At 41.3% G+C, this 15,622-nt stretch overlaps 1 protein-coding gene and 1 long non-coding RNA gene across 2 annotated transcripts in view; both read left to right on the top strand.

The window, feature by feature from the left end:
* The first annotated feature begins 152 nt into the window (after positions 1-152).
* The window catches only part of pknox1.1 (pbx/knotted 1 homeobox 1.1), a 37,224-nt gene continuing 21,754 nt past the window's right edge, over positions 153-15,622 (top strand). The window contains exons 1-10 of the mRNA XM_028022447.1: positions 153-262; positions 1,560-1,663; positions 4,428-4,555; positions 4,793-4,964; positions 5,528-5,728; positions 5,876-5,993; positions 7,004-7,101; positions 7,999-8,127; positions 8,209-8,285; positions 11,572-11,738. Coding sequence (XP_027878248.1) covers positions 1,613-1,663; positions 4,428-4,555; positions 4,793-4,964; positions 5,528-5,728; positions 5,876-5,993; positions 7,004-7,101; positions 7,999-8,127; positions 8,209-8,285; positions 11,572-11,738 — 1,141 coding nt within the window. The 5' untranslated portion in view covers positions 153-262; positions 1,560-1,612. The remainder of the gene's footprint in view (positions 263-1,559; positions 1,664-4,427; positions 4,556-4,792; positions 4,965-5,527; positions 5,729-5,875; positions 5,994-7,003; positions 7,102-7,998; positions 8,128-8,208; positions 8,286-11,571; positions 11,739-15,622) is intronic.
* Positions 1,670-3,739, top strand: LOC114147809 (uncharacterized). Its single transcript, XR_003596139.1, has 2 exons — positions 1,670-2,346; positions 2,436-3,739. It is a non-coding gene; the product is annotated as an uncharacterized LOC114147809 (long non-coding RNA).

The raw sequence follows: 15,622 nt of genomic DNA, 5'->3' as shown, positions 1-15,622 counted from the left end.
GTTTGCTCATTTTTATGAGCTAACATACGTATATGTGAAATATAAATGTTGAAACCAGAGAAACCCTTATTCAAATAAGCAAAAAAATATAACTAAAAAGATCTACCAAGGACTGCAAGCGTCAGGACGTCATTTCTCCGCCCGCCTCATACATATACATGAGCATAGCGCAACAACGTACCCTTGCGTGATGACGCAACACGACAACTGCGGGTCCCGATTGCTGCAACCGCTTGTCAGTGTGACGAAGATTGGCACTCAGGTAAGCTGTCACTCAAAATCCCTCTTTTTCCGTTCCCTATCAATCAAACAATCTAGGCCGCACGCTAAAATGCCCCGGGGCAAAGAGCGTGAACCTGGGCAAAACAGCCGAGACTGTTTTTTGAATTGAAGTCGAAGCGATAAAGCTTCTGTGATAACATCTATCTATCTATATGTCTCTATTTCTATATTTTTATATAAATATGTATATAAGGGAGGGGGTCAAGAAAAATCTCGGCGTTTTAGGGGCAGAGGAGGATTGTGCTGAAGTGAAGGGCCAGAGTTGTAGATTAGGCCCGGTAGTGTTGGCGCAGAGGGGAGGGGAGAAAAGACAAGGAGAAGGCAGCTGTCCCTGCATGATTGATTGACTGATGGGAAGGATTTGAGCTCAAAGCAAGCTACCGTCATGTGCTGCTAACGTTTTCCTTGTTCTAATCTATTTTGAGTAGAAAACAAACAAGCACTTATTGTTTTTTCGACCAAAGCCAAAATGAAATGTTTCATATCCCTTGGTCTTACGACTTGCTTCATATCAATCTGCAGCGGTCTTATTTTCCGTAGCCGCTTAGTAACGTCAGTTTTATTTTTTGACACATTTCTACACTTATTTAATAATTAGATCTACTTCAATGTGTTAATATGATGCTGTCGACGATTGTTGGATATTGCCGTTCAAGACTAGCAACTAGCTCACTATATTTAGCATTAGCTGGATCCGAATGTTTTGCATCAGACTTGTATCACAAGCTAATGCTAACGTGGTGCTACCGTAACGGCACAGCTAAGAAAGCGAGTTAATTCAAACTTTGCAGCTTATAGTTTTAAATATGTGCATCCATGTTTGAAAGTAGTGTGTTAAAATTGTCCCTAATAATTACATATATTGTGTACAAAATGTCTGTCGCTAACATCGGGTAAAGGCTAATTCATGGTGGGTGTGTTAACACGGTTGCACGCCAACGCTAACTACATAACTATGTTATTAGCTGAATTATTAAAGGTGTACAGAAATAAACTAATGAATGCTGTGCCTCGACGCTGTCTCACTTTCTTTTTTCCTTTTAACGACCCTTCCACGTTCCGTTTAGTTATTGGAATCAGGAGATTTTATTTAACTTTTAGCTGTCGATACAGTTAATACTTTATCGCAGCAGTGTTAAAGGTTTTTGTATATGGAAAACATATTTTATTACTAAGTTTTAGTCTTTTTCCATATATTTAACCAGTCTTTTTGGTTGAATTTCTAGAATTTTGTCTTGAATGTGGCAGTGGTTTAACTGAACTTGTGTATTGTGTAGGTTGGCCATCTGTCCCTGGTTTCTATAATGCCCCAGTGCTGGCAGTGAACGTGATGGCAGCCCAGGCGGTTTCTATAGACAAATACCCAAAGGGGGAACAGCAGGTGGGTGCAAGAGGGACCTGAATTTTAATACATGTATGTAAAAACTGTTGCTGACAAAACCTCTGTTAACATTGAAACCAACTTGCAATGTTCTAAACTTTAATTTTATAAGGTAGCTCCACAGCATTTGGATATGTATGGACACCAACGTAACCAGGAGCGCAGTTGTGTAAGAAATTCAAACAAAGTACAGTTTATATTTTTTCCCCTCTTTTGTAAACATTTATGTTGTCAGCTCTTGGTGACACAATAAACATTAATTTAATTCAGAAGTGGGAAAAAGTGTTTGCCCCCTCAAAAGAACCCCACAGCAACATCCAAAAAGCTGCAGTCTTCATTTGCCTCAGTTAAGGTCAGAGGTCATGCCTCCACCATAAGAAAGAGACTGGGCAAAAATGGCATGCATGGCAGAGTTTTAAGATGAAAACCTTTGCTGAATAAGAGGAACATTGAGGCTCTTTTCAATTTTTCAAGAACACATGTTGGGCCGAAGAGCGCTATTCTAACCTCAACATGGCTATCTTGTGTTCAAGTTCTGTTCTTGGTTATTTTGCCTCATGTCTTTCCCCATTCTCTATGCTGTTTTCCAAAAGAAGGAACACATCTGATTCCTAAGAATGGAAAGATGAGCCAAAGTTTAATTCTTTGGAATGTGTGTGCCTGCCATGACAGCTAGCATAAAAGTAACACTGCATTTCAGAAAAATAACTTTATGCCAACAGAAAATGCAGTGGTGGTAGAGTGATGATCTGGTGCTGTTTTGCTGCTTCAGGACCTGGAAGATTTGCTGTGATAACTGGAACCATGAACTCTGCTGTCTACCATAAAATTGTGAAGAAGAACATCCGTCCATTGTTTTATGACCTTATAATGAAACAAACTTGGGCTCTGCAGCAATGATCCAAAACACACCAGCAAGTCCACCTCTGAATGGCCAAAGAAAAACAAATCGAAGACTTTGTAGAGGCCCAGTCAAAGTCCTGACCTTAATCCTGAGATGCTGTGGCATGACCTTTAAAAGGACCATTCTTGTTCAAAAACTGTCCAATGTGGCTGATTTACAGCAATTCCACAAAGATGAGTGCCTTGCAAAATTATTCAAACTATTTGCTATTTTTCTAACAAACTTTAGATTTTTTGTGATTGCCATTAAAATGTGCATAATTGTAGAGAGAAAATGCTATGTAAAATGTTTTCAAACTTTTTAACAAACACAAATGTTAACTAGAAATGTTAATTTCCTATGAAAATGCAAGTGTGAATGCTCAATGCTTGAATGCTTTTGGTGAAAATGGCAAAAGTGTTTGAAGCCGACTACCGAAGACTTGCAGAAAGGTAAGAAATAGTCAATTCCGTGTGAAAAACCCAAGTAAAAGACAAAATTAGCAAAAAAGTTAAAACTTAATTTGGCTAGGTCACTAGCATCTAGCCAAAATTAACTAGATCCTAATGATAGCATTTAGGATACCACTAACATGCTGGGTTACAGTGATATATTCCATGCAATGTAAAAAAAAAAAACCCTGAAAAAAACTGATGTAAAACCTAAAATTTGAAAAGGACAGAAATGTTCCCCTATTCCTTTTGATAAAAACGGTGGGTGAATAAAATCCATGCCTTTTATGGTTCCTTACCTTTAATTTTTTGGAGGCATCGTTTATCATGGTGACTACAAAAAAATATGCCACATGCAGTGCAAAAAAAGCAATGTCAAAAGCTCAAATTATTCCCAGGTGTTAAACAGCATAAAAGCTGTTTAACTGCCTTACTTCAAAATGGCCACTGCTTTGTGTCCTCCGTGACAGCTCTGGAACTGGATGATTGATTGCCATTAATAGGCAGGATCTAAAACATCCACTGTGAAACACAATGGACATTTTATATTGTAATTCTCAGTTCTGCCACAGGATGGGGCGGTTTCCCCCATGGGGTGAAAAATTCATAAAAAGCTGAATATTATAAAAAGTATGAAGGTTATGAATACCAAGAGATATAGCCGGCATTAGGAGATCAAACTGAATAGTACAAAAGTTGAATGGTGAAAATAGCACAAAGTATGCAGGAGAAGAAGTGCGGTGAAATTTACAGAGCAACCAGAAAATAGTGTTGCTCTTCAAACTAGTTCAATAGTGTGAATACTGTAGGCATTAACACTAAATATATAACAAGAGCAAAGAGCAGCCCACTGACTGTAGAACCACTCTTAGCTACAGTTACAAGTCTTGACTGTTTTTTAAGTATTTTTATTTAATTTTAGTTATTTTTGTAGAAGATGAATAAGACCACCTCAGATTGGATGTAGAGCATCTGTAAACATCAATTTCTTAAATCTTGTTTAAAAAAATTCTCTTTTAGTCTCAACAATTTTAGTGAAAGAGCTGGTTTTGTGTTTGAGGTAGTTCTGCTGAATGGTGAATCTCACATAAAATCCCATTAAGTACACTGAAGAGTGAGACTGTCTGGGGAAAACAGGTGAAAAGTTTCAAGTGCATGAAAATTTTTGCACATAACTATCCCAAGAGTTCATGTTACGATTTTCGATTTATTTGACTTGAAACAGGGACAGTATACCTTAGTGGAGATGTCCTGTATCAGTTTATGCCTTGGGCCAGCAAATACAATAACAGGACCCTGAAGTAGAATCTTAGTATTGCGCTTCATCCTCCAGCTACTTTTGACTTACACATGATTTCAGTCTGTATTCTGTGCCTGTCTCAGGTTTTCTGTTCATTTGATTTGCTCTCATTTTGCTTCATTATTGCAGATTCAAAGTGTGGTAAAGGTAGACTGTGACTCTGAGTCTAAATTTGAAGGGACATTGGTTGAAGTGTCCAACCCGATACCCACTGAACCACAGACACCCATGGATGCTGACAAAGCATCTATATATCGGTAATAAAACCTTGTTTTTATGTATTTTGTGAAAATATTGACTCTTAGGCATCATCCATAGAATTTATTACTACCTGTCCTTGTTATTTTCAGAGTAAATATCACTGCACCATTTATGAAATACTATAATTTTGATATTATGATATTTTGATATTTTTTCATACATGAAACCCAATAACGAGTGCTAAAAAAACAAAGTGCAGTTTAGCATTGTAACTGTTGGTCAATATTCCACAGACATCCCCTGTTTCCCTTGTTGGCCCTGCTTTTTGAGAAGTGTGAGCAGTCCACACTAAGCTCTGAATGCATCACATCAGCTAGCTTTGATGTGGACATTGAGAACTTTGTACGCTGTCAGGAAAAAGAGGGGAAGCCCTTCTTCAGTGAAGACCCTGAACTTGATAACTTGGTGAGTTTCATAGTTTAATATTTTTTTGATAGTTTTGCAGAGAAATAAAACACAGAGCTCAGCTGCCTTTTCATGTTGTCAGTAAAATTTCACAAGAGGCTTGTAAACTGAGTAAGAGCTCACAGTAACAAAGAACACACTTTATTCCATTTTTATCTGTCTTCTGTATATATATATATATATATATATGTGTGTGTGGGGGTGTGTGTGAAGTAGCCGTTAACCTGAGTGTTGTTTGAATAAACTCTGAGTCTGTTTCTAATTTTTTGACACAAGGAGGATGTGTCACTGGTTTTACTGTAGTACCAATAGTTATCTTTGTGTCATTTGCAAACGTGTGATGTGACTGCTAACTTTCTTTTTAGCAGAGTGGCTTGTGTCCCAGCCTTTTAGGTCTCCCGCCTTTACACAACACCCAGCAAGTGTTGTGTATGGTTATTCTAATTTTCTCTTATGCTGTTATCCTTGTTTAAAGCAATTGTATGAACAGTGCCCGATGAATAAAGTCTGGTTGAAGGTTTGATTGATTACCCCTTCTTTATTTTTATATTTTCATTGTTAAGATGGTGAAAGCTATTCAAGTGCTACGGATCCATTTGCTGGAGCTGGAGAAGGTGAGTGACCTGTGTAAGGACTTTTGCAGTCGCTACATCGCCTGCCTCAAGACTAAGATGAATAGCGAGACTCTTCTGAGTGGAGATCCAGGAAGCCCGTACTCCCCATTGCAAGGCCAGGCACAGAACTTCTCACCTACCAAGACTCAGGTGTGCAGTGTAGGTGCCCAAGCACCAATTTAGGGTTGCAACCACTACGGCTCCACCACTTCCTTGTGTAAAGCTTTGCATAGCATATGTTTTAAAACCAGCCATCTGAGTGGAAAATATTTTGTGTGTGAATGCTTTAATTTCCAGACTCCAACCTCCATCTCAGGCACCCTCAGCCCCCAGGGTCAAATTGTGGTGCCAGCTTCAGCCCTGCAACAAGGGAATGTTACTGTTACAGCTGTCAACCCCACCCAAGTAGTTACAGGTAAGACATTTTCTAGCTTAGTAACTAGTTAGTTTGTTCTTTGCTTGTGGAATAAAACAGTTATTCACAACAGCTCCAGAAGTGAAATGTGCAGGTGAGGCACTTTCTCTAAAGCTTCCCAGAAAAGCATAACTGCAGCTACTACTACCAGCACTGATGTAGCACTGATCTTACTTCAGTGAGCTCTTGCAGCACTACACTCCACACAGAGCCTTGAGGTCAACAGACCAGCCTAAAGCCAAGTAAAGACCAGAGGGGACCGAATCTTCTTTGGCGAACAGTTTTCTTCTGTCTTTTAAGCTTTCTCAGACAGTCGGTCAGTTTAAGTCCAGACTGAAAACACATCTTTTCTCACTGGGCTTCAACATCAATTAAAAAAGGGGGAATGATTTTTGCCCAGCTTAATATTATTTCCTATTTTATCATATCTACCTGTGAAGTCATGATTGTTCTGAAGCACTTTGGTCAGCTGAGATTGTTGTAAATGTGCTATATAAATAATTGAAGAGCAGCATTTGGTGCTACCCAACTCTGAAGTCTTATATAATGAAGAATTTTATTTCGACAAAGTTGTTACCATGGAGGGAAAAACAACTGAGAAAGACAAGAAAAATAAAAGGAGTAGGGAATGAAATCACAGGTGAAAAGAGAAATCATGATGACAAATAGGGAAAAAGATTAAAACGAACTGTAATTCATTTCTTCAACTAATGTAAGAATGTGACAAGATTTTTAGGTAATCGCAAAATATTTGTAAATTTCTGTCGTTAAGCAGGTCTTAACTTTTATTCAGAATGGTCTTAAAAAATCTTAAATCTGAGTTGGTGAAACCTGCAGGAACCCTATAAATTTATAAAAGCAGATAAATCCAGGAAATACTTAGTGCATATTCATTATTACTCAGTGCTGAGTCAATTTTATCAACCAAGTGAAGCACAGCTGTATTCACTGACTTGTCAGCAGCAAAACATGTGACTCTCTGAGTGGATATGTGTGTATGCTTCTTTCAGGAAGTACAGTTTACCAGCCAGTAACAGTCGTCACTCCTCAGGGCCAGGTGGTGACTCAGGCCCTGTCTCCTGGGACAATACGTGTCCAAAACAATCAGGTACTGTTTCTCTGTTTTATCACTGTGAACTAGCTCTGCATTTCTAAGTCACGTCTTCTGGTGGTGGGCTACACTGTGGCATTGCCTGAAAACTAAAAGAAAACCTAGTTCTGTATTAATACTCTTTATTGGCTTTAGAGGCAGATGTAAGGTGTCCAGCAGTATGTTTGTATCTTTAGCGCTGCCCTAGTGGCTCCCTGGAGTTTTTTCAAAAATGTTTGAAAATGGAAAAAGATGGGGGTGGGAAATATATTTTTTGTTTTAATATGGTTGCTGTAGGAGGACAAACGTGACAAACATTCTTAACATTTTCCAATGCTATAAAAATGTGTAGAATAAATATTAAATTTCAACATTTCTGTCAACAAAGATTTGCGTCTTAGCCTGCAACGCACGTTTCTTCCAGCTGGGCGGGGCGCGAGGCAGGTGGGTGTTGTAAACAAACTGACGGGTGTGTGTTGGGCCATGGAGAGCAAAGAGGAAAAGAGAAAAATAGCCGAGGAGAGATTCTACAATTCTTGGACCGAATCATTTGCATTCATTGCCAATGCGGAAGGTTTACCTGAATGTTTGCTCTGTAGCGAGAAGTTGTCAAATAACTAAAGAGTAATTTGGAAAGACATTTCCAGGGAAGGCATCCTTTAAATATGATTTTAAAACTGAATTTATAAAACTTGTGTGCTGTGTAGATCATCTGTGTTCTTTCATGAGATTGCAAGATTTATTTGTTGAATAGTGACTTGACAGCTGCGTTGTCAGTTCATCCATAAAAACTAGTTCTAAAAACTAAAGTTTAAAAAAAATGTCATGATGGCATTCATAGTTGGTATTTGTTTTACTTTTTGTGCAAAAGTTGAACACAGAGGTTGCAGAAAATAACTGACCATGTGTTCTTAGCTTCAGCTACAGTTTCACCAGGACTTGAACCTCTTTAATCACGAGGACAACTCAACAAAAAATAAACGGGGCGTTCTACCCAAACACGCCACCAATGTCATGCGCTCTTGGCTCTTCCAGCATATTGGGGTAAGTAGATATTAATGACACCATATGAATGGGCCATACCTTAACCTTTATTTGTGAATTTTCTATTCTTCTCTCATAAAGCATCCTTATCCAACTGAAGATGAGAAGAAACAGATTGCCGGTCAAACAAACCTGACACTTCTGCAAGTCAATAACTGGTTAGTTTTTCTTTTAGTTATTTATTTTCACAGAATAAATTTTTATTTTGTCAGAATATCAATGAGATTAACATTTCTTGTTTATAACAAGTCCTATGAAAAAAACAAGTTCCAGAAAATCACAGCAGGAAACAATGTAGTGTTTTATTTTAAAAATAAAGTACAGCAGGATTTGGAAGAAAGGAAAAAAGGTATGATTTTTATTGTGTTACGAAATATGACAAGGTATTAAGATCCTGTAAAATTCCTTTGCATTACTAGATCATTAAAGCTGCAGTATGTAACTGAAAAAAAAGTTTCAGAGTTTCTAAAAAAGATCCCTGGATCTTTGTTAAAACTGTCACCATGTCAAGACAGATAATCTGTGAACAAAATGGATCCCCTTCCTGAGCTACTGTGCGATCTGCAGAAATGAGAAATGGCCCGCACTTATTAGTGTTTTATCAAGTCCAGAGGACCTCAAAGCACTTCACTCTACACTCGGTCATTCACACACTGTGAGCTACTGGATTGTAGCCATAGTTGCCCTGGGACTGTCTTACACAGGCAAAGCTGATACGCAGTGGCACCACTTCTGATCACAAGGCAGGTGAAGTGTCTTGTCCAAAGATACAATCACAGAGACAGACAAAGCAGGGATCGAACTGGCAGCCCACTGATTGTGTGATGAACTCCTACCACTGTGGCTACTGTCACCCCAAGGCACCTCTCCCAATCAAAAACAACCAATCAGAGCCAAGAGAAAGTGTCTTAGGGCTGTCAATTAGTTTGTGTACGTGCTGCTAAATGTGATGATGGCAAAGAAACAACTTAGAATCAGAATCAGAATTCCTTTTAATGTCGTTGTGCATGGATAAAGCACAACAAAATAAAAAAAACAGCAACTCTCGAAAAAACACAAAACAACCGGGATGTTAAGAATAAGTAAATAAATAGATAAATAAACTAATTAATTAATTAATAAAGATTAGGTTTTAGATGGATTAGCTGTGTTCAGTGCAACAACTCTCAGAGAGAAACTGTTTTTAGTATTTTTGTCCTTGTCTTTATTGCCTTGAAGCACCTCCCTAGGTCAGCATGTTATATTTTATTTTTATTTTTAATTTTGTCTACAATTGCTACTCAGTGGTGGTTGTTGTGTGTCTTGTCTCTATGATGTTACTGCGAAGTAATTTCCCTGCTGGGATGAATAAAGTAATTCTATTCTATTCTATTCAGAAGTTTGAAGAGGTGGTGGCCTCTTCAAACTCTGCAGTGTTGGGGGTCCTTAATGGTGCTGCGGGTTCTCTGGAGGCAGCAGGAACTGTAGGTTTCCTCTAGAGATTGAAAATGTCAACCAATCAGTGTCTGGGCGGTGTTTATGACCCTCTGGAGCTGCTTCCTCTCTGCCAACCAATCAGCTGCACTGTGGCAGCCGGGAAACCACCATGCCATGGCTCAACACCGACTCCACAGCGGTGCGATAGAAGGACACCAAGAGCTCAGTTCTCAGATTGTTCTCCCTGAGCATTCTCAGGACGTACAGTCTCTGCTGTGCCTACTTCAGGACTGAAGTGGATTTAGCGTTCCAAGTCACATCTTAACTGATGAAGATTCCCTAGATCTTAAAATTTGGCACCATCTCCACCCTCTTCCTTTATAATGATGGGCTGAACGCCTGGTTTACACCTTCTAAAGCCGACAATCAGTTCCTTCGACTTGGAGGTGTTCAAACAGCTTTCCGGGGGTTCCCTGCCCTCAAGGTTCTCCATACTTCCTGTTCAGTGATGGTCTGTCTGTGGAGGCATGTCGGCTGCAGTAGTGGCTCTGCTGGTGATTCAGCCTTAAAACGGATCAAGAAATAATTGAGCTCCTCTGCTAGTGAAGCGTCCCCAGAGATTTGTTTGGTGTTGCTGGATCTGAAATTAGTGATGTGCTGGACCTCTTACCACACGTACTGGCGGTTGTTGCTGCTGAATTCCTCCTCAAGCCTCTGCTTGTAGTTCCCCTAGGCCTCTCAGACGCCTCTTTTCAGAGAGGCTAAGGAGCAGCTGTACAAGTCCCTGTGTCTCGATCTGAAAGCTCCATTTCTCTCCCTCAGCAGTTTCTTATCCTTTTTCTTCATTAAGTGCTTCAGGTTGGGAAACACCCTGATGTACCTGTCCAGTGTGATAGTGTTAACACAGTGCTGGATGAGTACTGCTGAAGGGAACACCTCCAGTTCCTGGTGCCAGAAAATGTCCCAGTCCGTGGTTGCTGCATTTGCTGAGTGACACCGTTGGGCCAAGAGTTCACAGTCTTTATTTTGGGGGGGTGCTGTCTTCATTGGTTTGTATGCCAGAATAAGAAGCAGTGATATGTGAACAGAGGAGCCCAAATGGGGGATCTGACTGGTCCTGTATCCGTGCTTGATGTTGAAGAAGGCTTTGTCCAGCGTCTTAGCTCCTCCAGTGGCACATTTGTTGTGTTGATGGAATTTAGCGAGAACAACTTTCAGATCAGCATGGTTAAAATCACCCGCGACCACATGCACTGTCTCTGGGTGGTTGTTATGTTGCCAACTGTGCTGTAGCAGAGAAAGGGGAAGGATGTGACCTGCCACACACAAGAATAATTCACATCACTAAGCCCCTGCTTTTGACTCTGATTGGTTGTTTCTGACTGAACTATGTATTTCTGTAGTGAGTACTGAGAGAAGGCAGAGGAGCATGATTTTTTTTCACAGATTATCTGTCTCATACCACACTGTCATGACATAGTGGCAGTTTTAACAAATCAGTAAAAAACATCTATTTTTTTTAATAAAAGCTACATAATTAAGAACAGTAACAAGAGAGATTAAATATTTCTGCCTATCTGAGGTTTTGTCCTCTGCTGCCTTGAGCAAACCTCAGTTGTTGAACTGTGAGCCTGTCTTGTCAAGATTCAAAGTTTTTCAAAGACATTCATCTGACTTAGTTGACAGAAATGGTCAGCACTAGTGTTTCAGTGAAGAAAAAAAAAGCAGCCCACCATGACTTTACACACCAACTGTTTAAACTGCTGCAAGTGCTACTTAGTTTGTACAATTGAACTACTGTACATCAATTGTTATAATTCCTGTACTGCTCTTTGGCCTTTTGAATTTGGGGAAATGTTCTGTTCTAATACATGTTACACCTATTTGTTTGTTTACCCCAAAAAATAATCTATGCCAAATAGGTACTTTATGGCAGATTGGTACTTTTGCTACCTATCTACCTAAACTATGTAAAAGTAGATACAAAATGCAACTTGAAAAAGACCCGAGAACATCTGGTGTTTCTAGGTTCATAAATGCACGGAGACGGATCTTGCAGCCGATGTTAGATGCAAGCTCTTCTGAGACCACCAAAACCAAGAAGAAAACTCCACAAAATCGGCCACTGCAGCGTTTCTGGCCTGACTCTATTGCTGCTGGGGGAGGGACTCATCAGCAGGTTACCATGCCTGATGGTAAGTAGCAACCTATTAGGACAAATCAATTATTATATATAAAGAGTCCGTGACTCTTTACATATAGTATAAATTGCACATTTCAAATTTCAGGAAAAAGGTTGCTTTACATTAGCTACAGGTAAAAGACACTATTATTTTAACTGTAGCATTTTACTTACAAAATACAAATCATGGCTAGTAGTGCCCATGAGGAAGCTACCCTCCAAGTAGCTTCATCTTGGAGGGTAACATAGCTATTAGCTGAGCAGATAAGCTCTGAGCCAAGTTGCTGAAATTTTGCTGTGCAAATGACTGATGATGGAGAAACACTAAAAGACAGAGTCAAGTCTATCATTTATGGAAGGAGAACAAGTTGATGGTGGCATCATAGGATGCCCCCAAGGCATACAATTCCTATGAAGAGATAAAACTGAAGGAGATCCTAAAGTTAAAACATGAAGGGGGGTTCATCTCATTTTATGTCATTCCCTCATCAAAATTATATCCGAGTGTTGTGGGCGAATTCAATTTTTTTCGCCTTTACTTGCTAGCCATGCAGATGATGAATGTGATGGAGCATTGTCATGCGTAAAAATCATTGTCTTTTTGAAAGACGCACACTCCTTCCTTCTTCAGGCCTTTATGCACACCTTGATACTGAGAGCTGATGTCTTTAGGTCACAACTTCAAACATTACAGAGACATACATCCCCTGCTATTTTTAAATCCATTAAGCAGTGGGTCTTTACAGCTTGTAGCAAGAAAATATGCCTAAAAATGATAATAGTGTACACCTAATGTATATATATATATATATATATGGCAAGGATAACATAAACCAACCAAACTGTAATCTTTATCAAAAAGGAAAGTTTTAAGTGTAATCTTAGAAGTAGATTGGATTTCTTTCCTCCACTAAACTCTAGGAGCCTCTAGTACCCCTGCAATCTGACAGCAAAGGGCTCCGTTTAGAACGTATAGAACAGTGTTTCTCAACCTTTTTCGGGCCAGCGCTCCCTATCCACCATTCAGGCCCCTTATCGCCCCCCATCAAAGAAAATGTAGGCTACTTGCACTGAATATTATTTTATGATTAATATTACTGTAATTATTGTTGCTGTCTTTAGTTGTATTGTCGTTTCTGTATTTATCGTCAAAAATACTTAAAAGAGAAACACATTACTGAATTATTAGTTTCCAAAGAACAAAAAAGCCATGTGAAAAGACATCATTTTTAAAGGTGTCTAAGTCGGTTCGACTATCCGACTGACCCTCCTCTCCAGGAACCCTGAATAGATCTTGCCAGGGAGGTTTAAGAGTGTGACTCCCCTATAATTGGAGCACACCCTCCGGTCCCCCTTTTTGAACAGGGTGACCACCACCCCAGTCTGCCAATCCAGGGCAGACTGGGGTGACTGCCCCCGATGTCCATGCGATATTGCAGAGTCGCGTCAGCCAACACAACCCTACAACATCCAGAGCCTTAAGGAACTCCGGGCGGATCTCATCCACTCCCAGGTCCCTGCCACCGAGGAGCGTTTTAACCACCTCGGCGACCTCGTCCCCAGAGATTGGAGAGCCCAACCTAGAGTTCCCAGGCTCAGCTTCCTCAATGGAAGGCATGTTGGTGGGATTGAGGAGGTCTTCGAAGTATTCTGCCCACCGGCCCACAACGTCCCGAGTTGAGGTCAGCAGCACACCATCCCCACTATAAACAGTGTTGGTGTCGTACTGCCCCCCCTCCCCCCGAGATGCTGAATGGTGGACCAGAATTGCCTCGAAGCCATACGGAAGTCCTTCTCCAGGGTCTCTCCAAACTCCTCCCATGCCCGAGTTTTTGCCTCAGCAACCACACGGGCTGCTTCACCCGCCGGTACCCATCAGCTGCTTCCAGAGTCCCCCAGGCCTTTTTGGACTCTGGCCTGATAGGACCAACGGGTTCGAGGGTTGCTGCCACGACAGGCACCGACAACCTTGCTGCCACAGCTCCGATAAGCCGCCTCGTCAATGGAGGCACAGAACATGGTCCACTCAGACTGAATGTCCCCCACCTCCCTTGGACCGTGTTCGAAGTTCTGCCGGAGATGGGAGTTAAAGCTCCGTCTCACAAGGGATTCCGCCAGACGTTCCCAGCAGACCCTCACCACACATTTGGGCTTGCCAGGTCTGACCAGCATCCTCCCCCACCACCGGAGCCAACTCACCACCAGGTAGTGGTCAGTGGACAGCTCCGCACCTCTCTTCACCCGAGTTTCCAAGACATACAGCCGCAGATCCGATGAAATGATGACAAAGTTGAACCGCGGCCTAGGGTGTCCTGGTGCCAAGTGCACATATGGACACCCTTATGCTTGAACTTGGTGTTTGTTATGGACAATCTGTGATGAGCACAGAAGTCCAACAACAGAACACCGTTCAAGTTCAGATCCTCCTAACCACGCCCCTCCAGGTCTCACTGTCATTGCCCACGTGAGCGTTGAAGTCCCCCAGCAGAAAAAGGGAGTCCACAGGAGGGGCACTCTCCAGTACCCCCTCTAAGGACTCCTAAAAGTGTGGGTAATCTGAACTGTTGTTCGGCCCGTAAGCACAAACGACAGTCAGGACCCGTCCCCCCACCCGTAGGCGGAGGGAAACTACCCTCTTGTTCACCGGGGTAAACCCCAACGTACAGGCACTGAGATGGGGAGCAACAAGTATGCCCACTCCTGCCCGACGCCTCTCACCGTGGGCAACTCCAGAGTGGAAGTATGTCCAATCCCTCTCAAGGAGATTGGTTCCAGAACCAGAGCCATGCGTCGAGGTGAGACCGACTATTTCTAGCCGGAACCTCTCGACCTCACACACTAGCTCCGGCTCCTTCCCCACCAGAGAGGTAACATTCCACGTCCCAAGAGCCAGCTTCTGCAACCGAGGATCGGAACACCAGGGTCCCCTCCCTCTACCACCCCCCATCACACACTGCACCCGACCCCTTTGGCCCCTCTCACGGGTGGTGGGCCCATGGGAGGGGAGACCCATGTTTCCTCTTCGGGCTGAGCCTGACCGGGCTCCATGGGAAAAAGCCCGGCCACCAGGCGCTCACCATTGTGCTCCCCCTCCAGGCCTGGCTCCAGAATGGGGCCAGGCCTGGAGGGTTAGGGTTAGGCCCCAGACAGCATAGCTCCTAGGATCATTGGGGCACTCAAAACCCTCCACCACGATAAGGTGGCAGCCCAAGGAGAGGATGTTCTGTGCCATTTTCTGATATTACTAAATCTTGCACAAAATGGCCAGATAAGTCACATAGCAATACCAGTTTTAACTTTGAAACTTTCCATAAAGGCCTTTCTCTGCAACATTAAAACAAACTGCAACTATATCAGTCAGAACTCTTATTCTCTTCAGTGTTTCTGTCAGTTTCTGGTGGTGCAGCGCTGTGCTGCCTTCAGGAGAATGGGACATATGCATACAATTTCACCCACGTGGCATTTACTGTGCAAACCATAGCTTTCAGTGGAAAGACAAAAGTTCCAATATCCTTTTAATGCCATAGAAATATGGGGCAGAACCATGGATGATATTTTTCAATAGACCTTTCTATTGACTTATAGATTTATAGATTAATAGTTTTACTGTACTGAAATTGCAAAGAATGAAGCTGGTTCTTGGTCAAATCCAAGTGAGTCAAATTGAAAGTGCCATTCAGTCACTTAACAACATCATGACATTAACACTGACATAAAAAATAATATTGAAGAAATAAATATATAAAATAAAATCTAATTAAAAACATAAATAAGTGATAAGTTCCTTACTGTTCCTTACAGACCAAATATATTTTTGGTCTGTAAAATATATTTCTTCTTCGTACTAGATATGGTCCCAACAATATCTAGGCGTTTTTTTGCCACAATATTATTTTA

This window comes from Xiphophorus couchianus, chromosome 7 (assembly GCF_001444195.1).
Source record: "Xiphophorus couchianus chromosome 7, X_couchianus-1.0, whole genome shotgun sequence".
NCBI lineage: Eukaryota > Metazoa > Chordata > Actinopteri > Cyprinodontiformes > Poeciliidae > Xiphophorus > Xiphophorus couchianus.
This window is presented reverse-complemented; position numbering and strand designations above follow the sequence as displayed.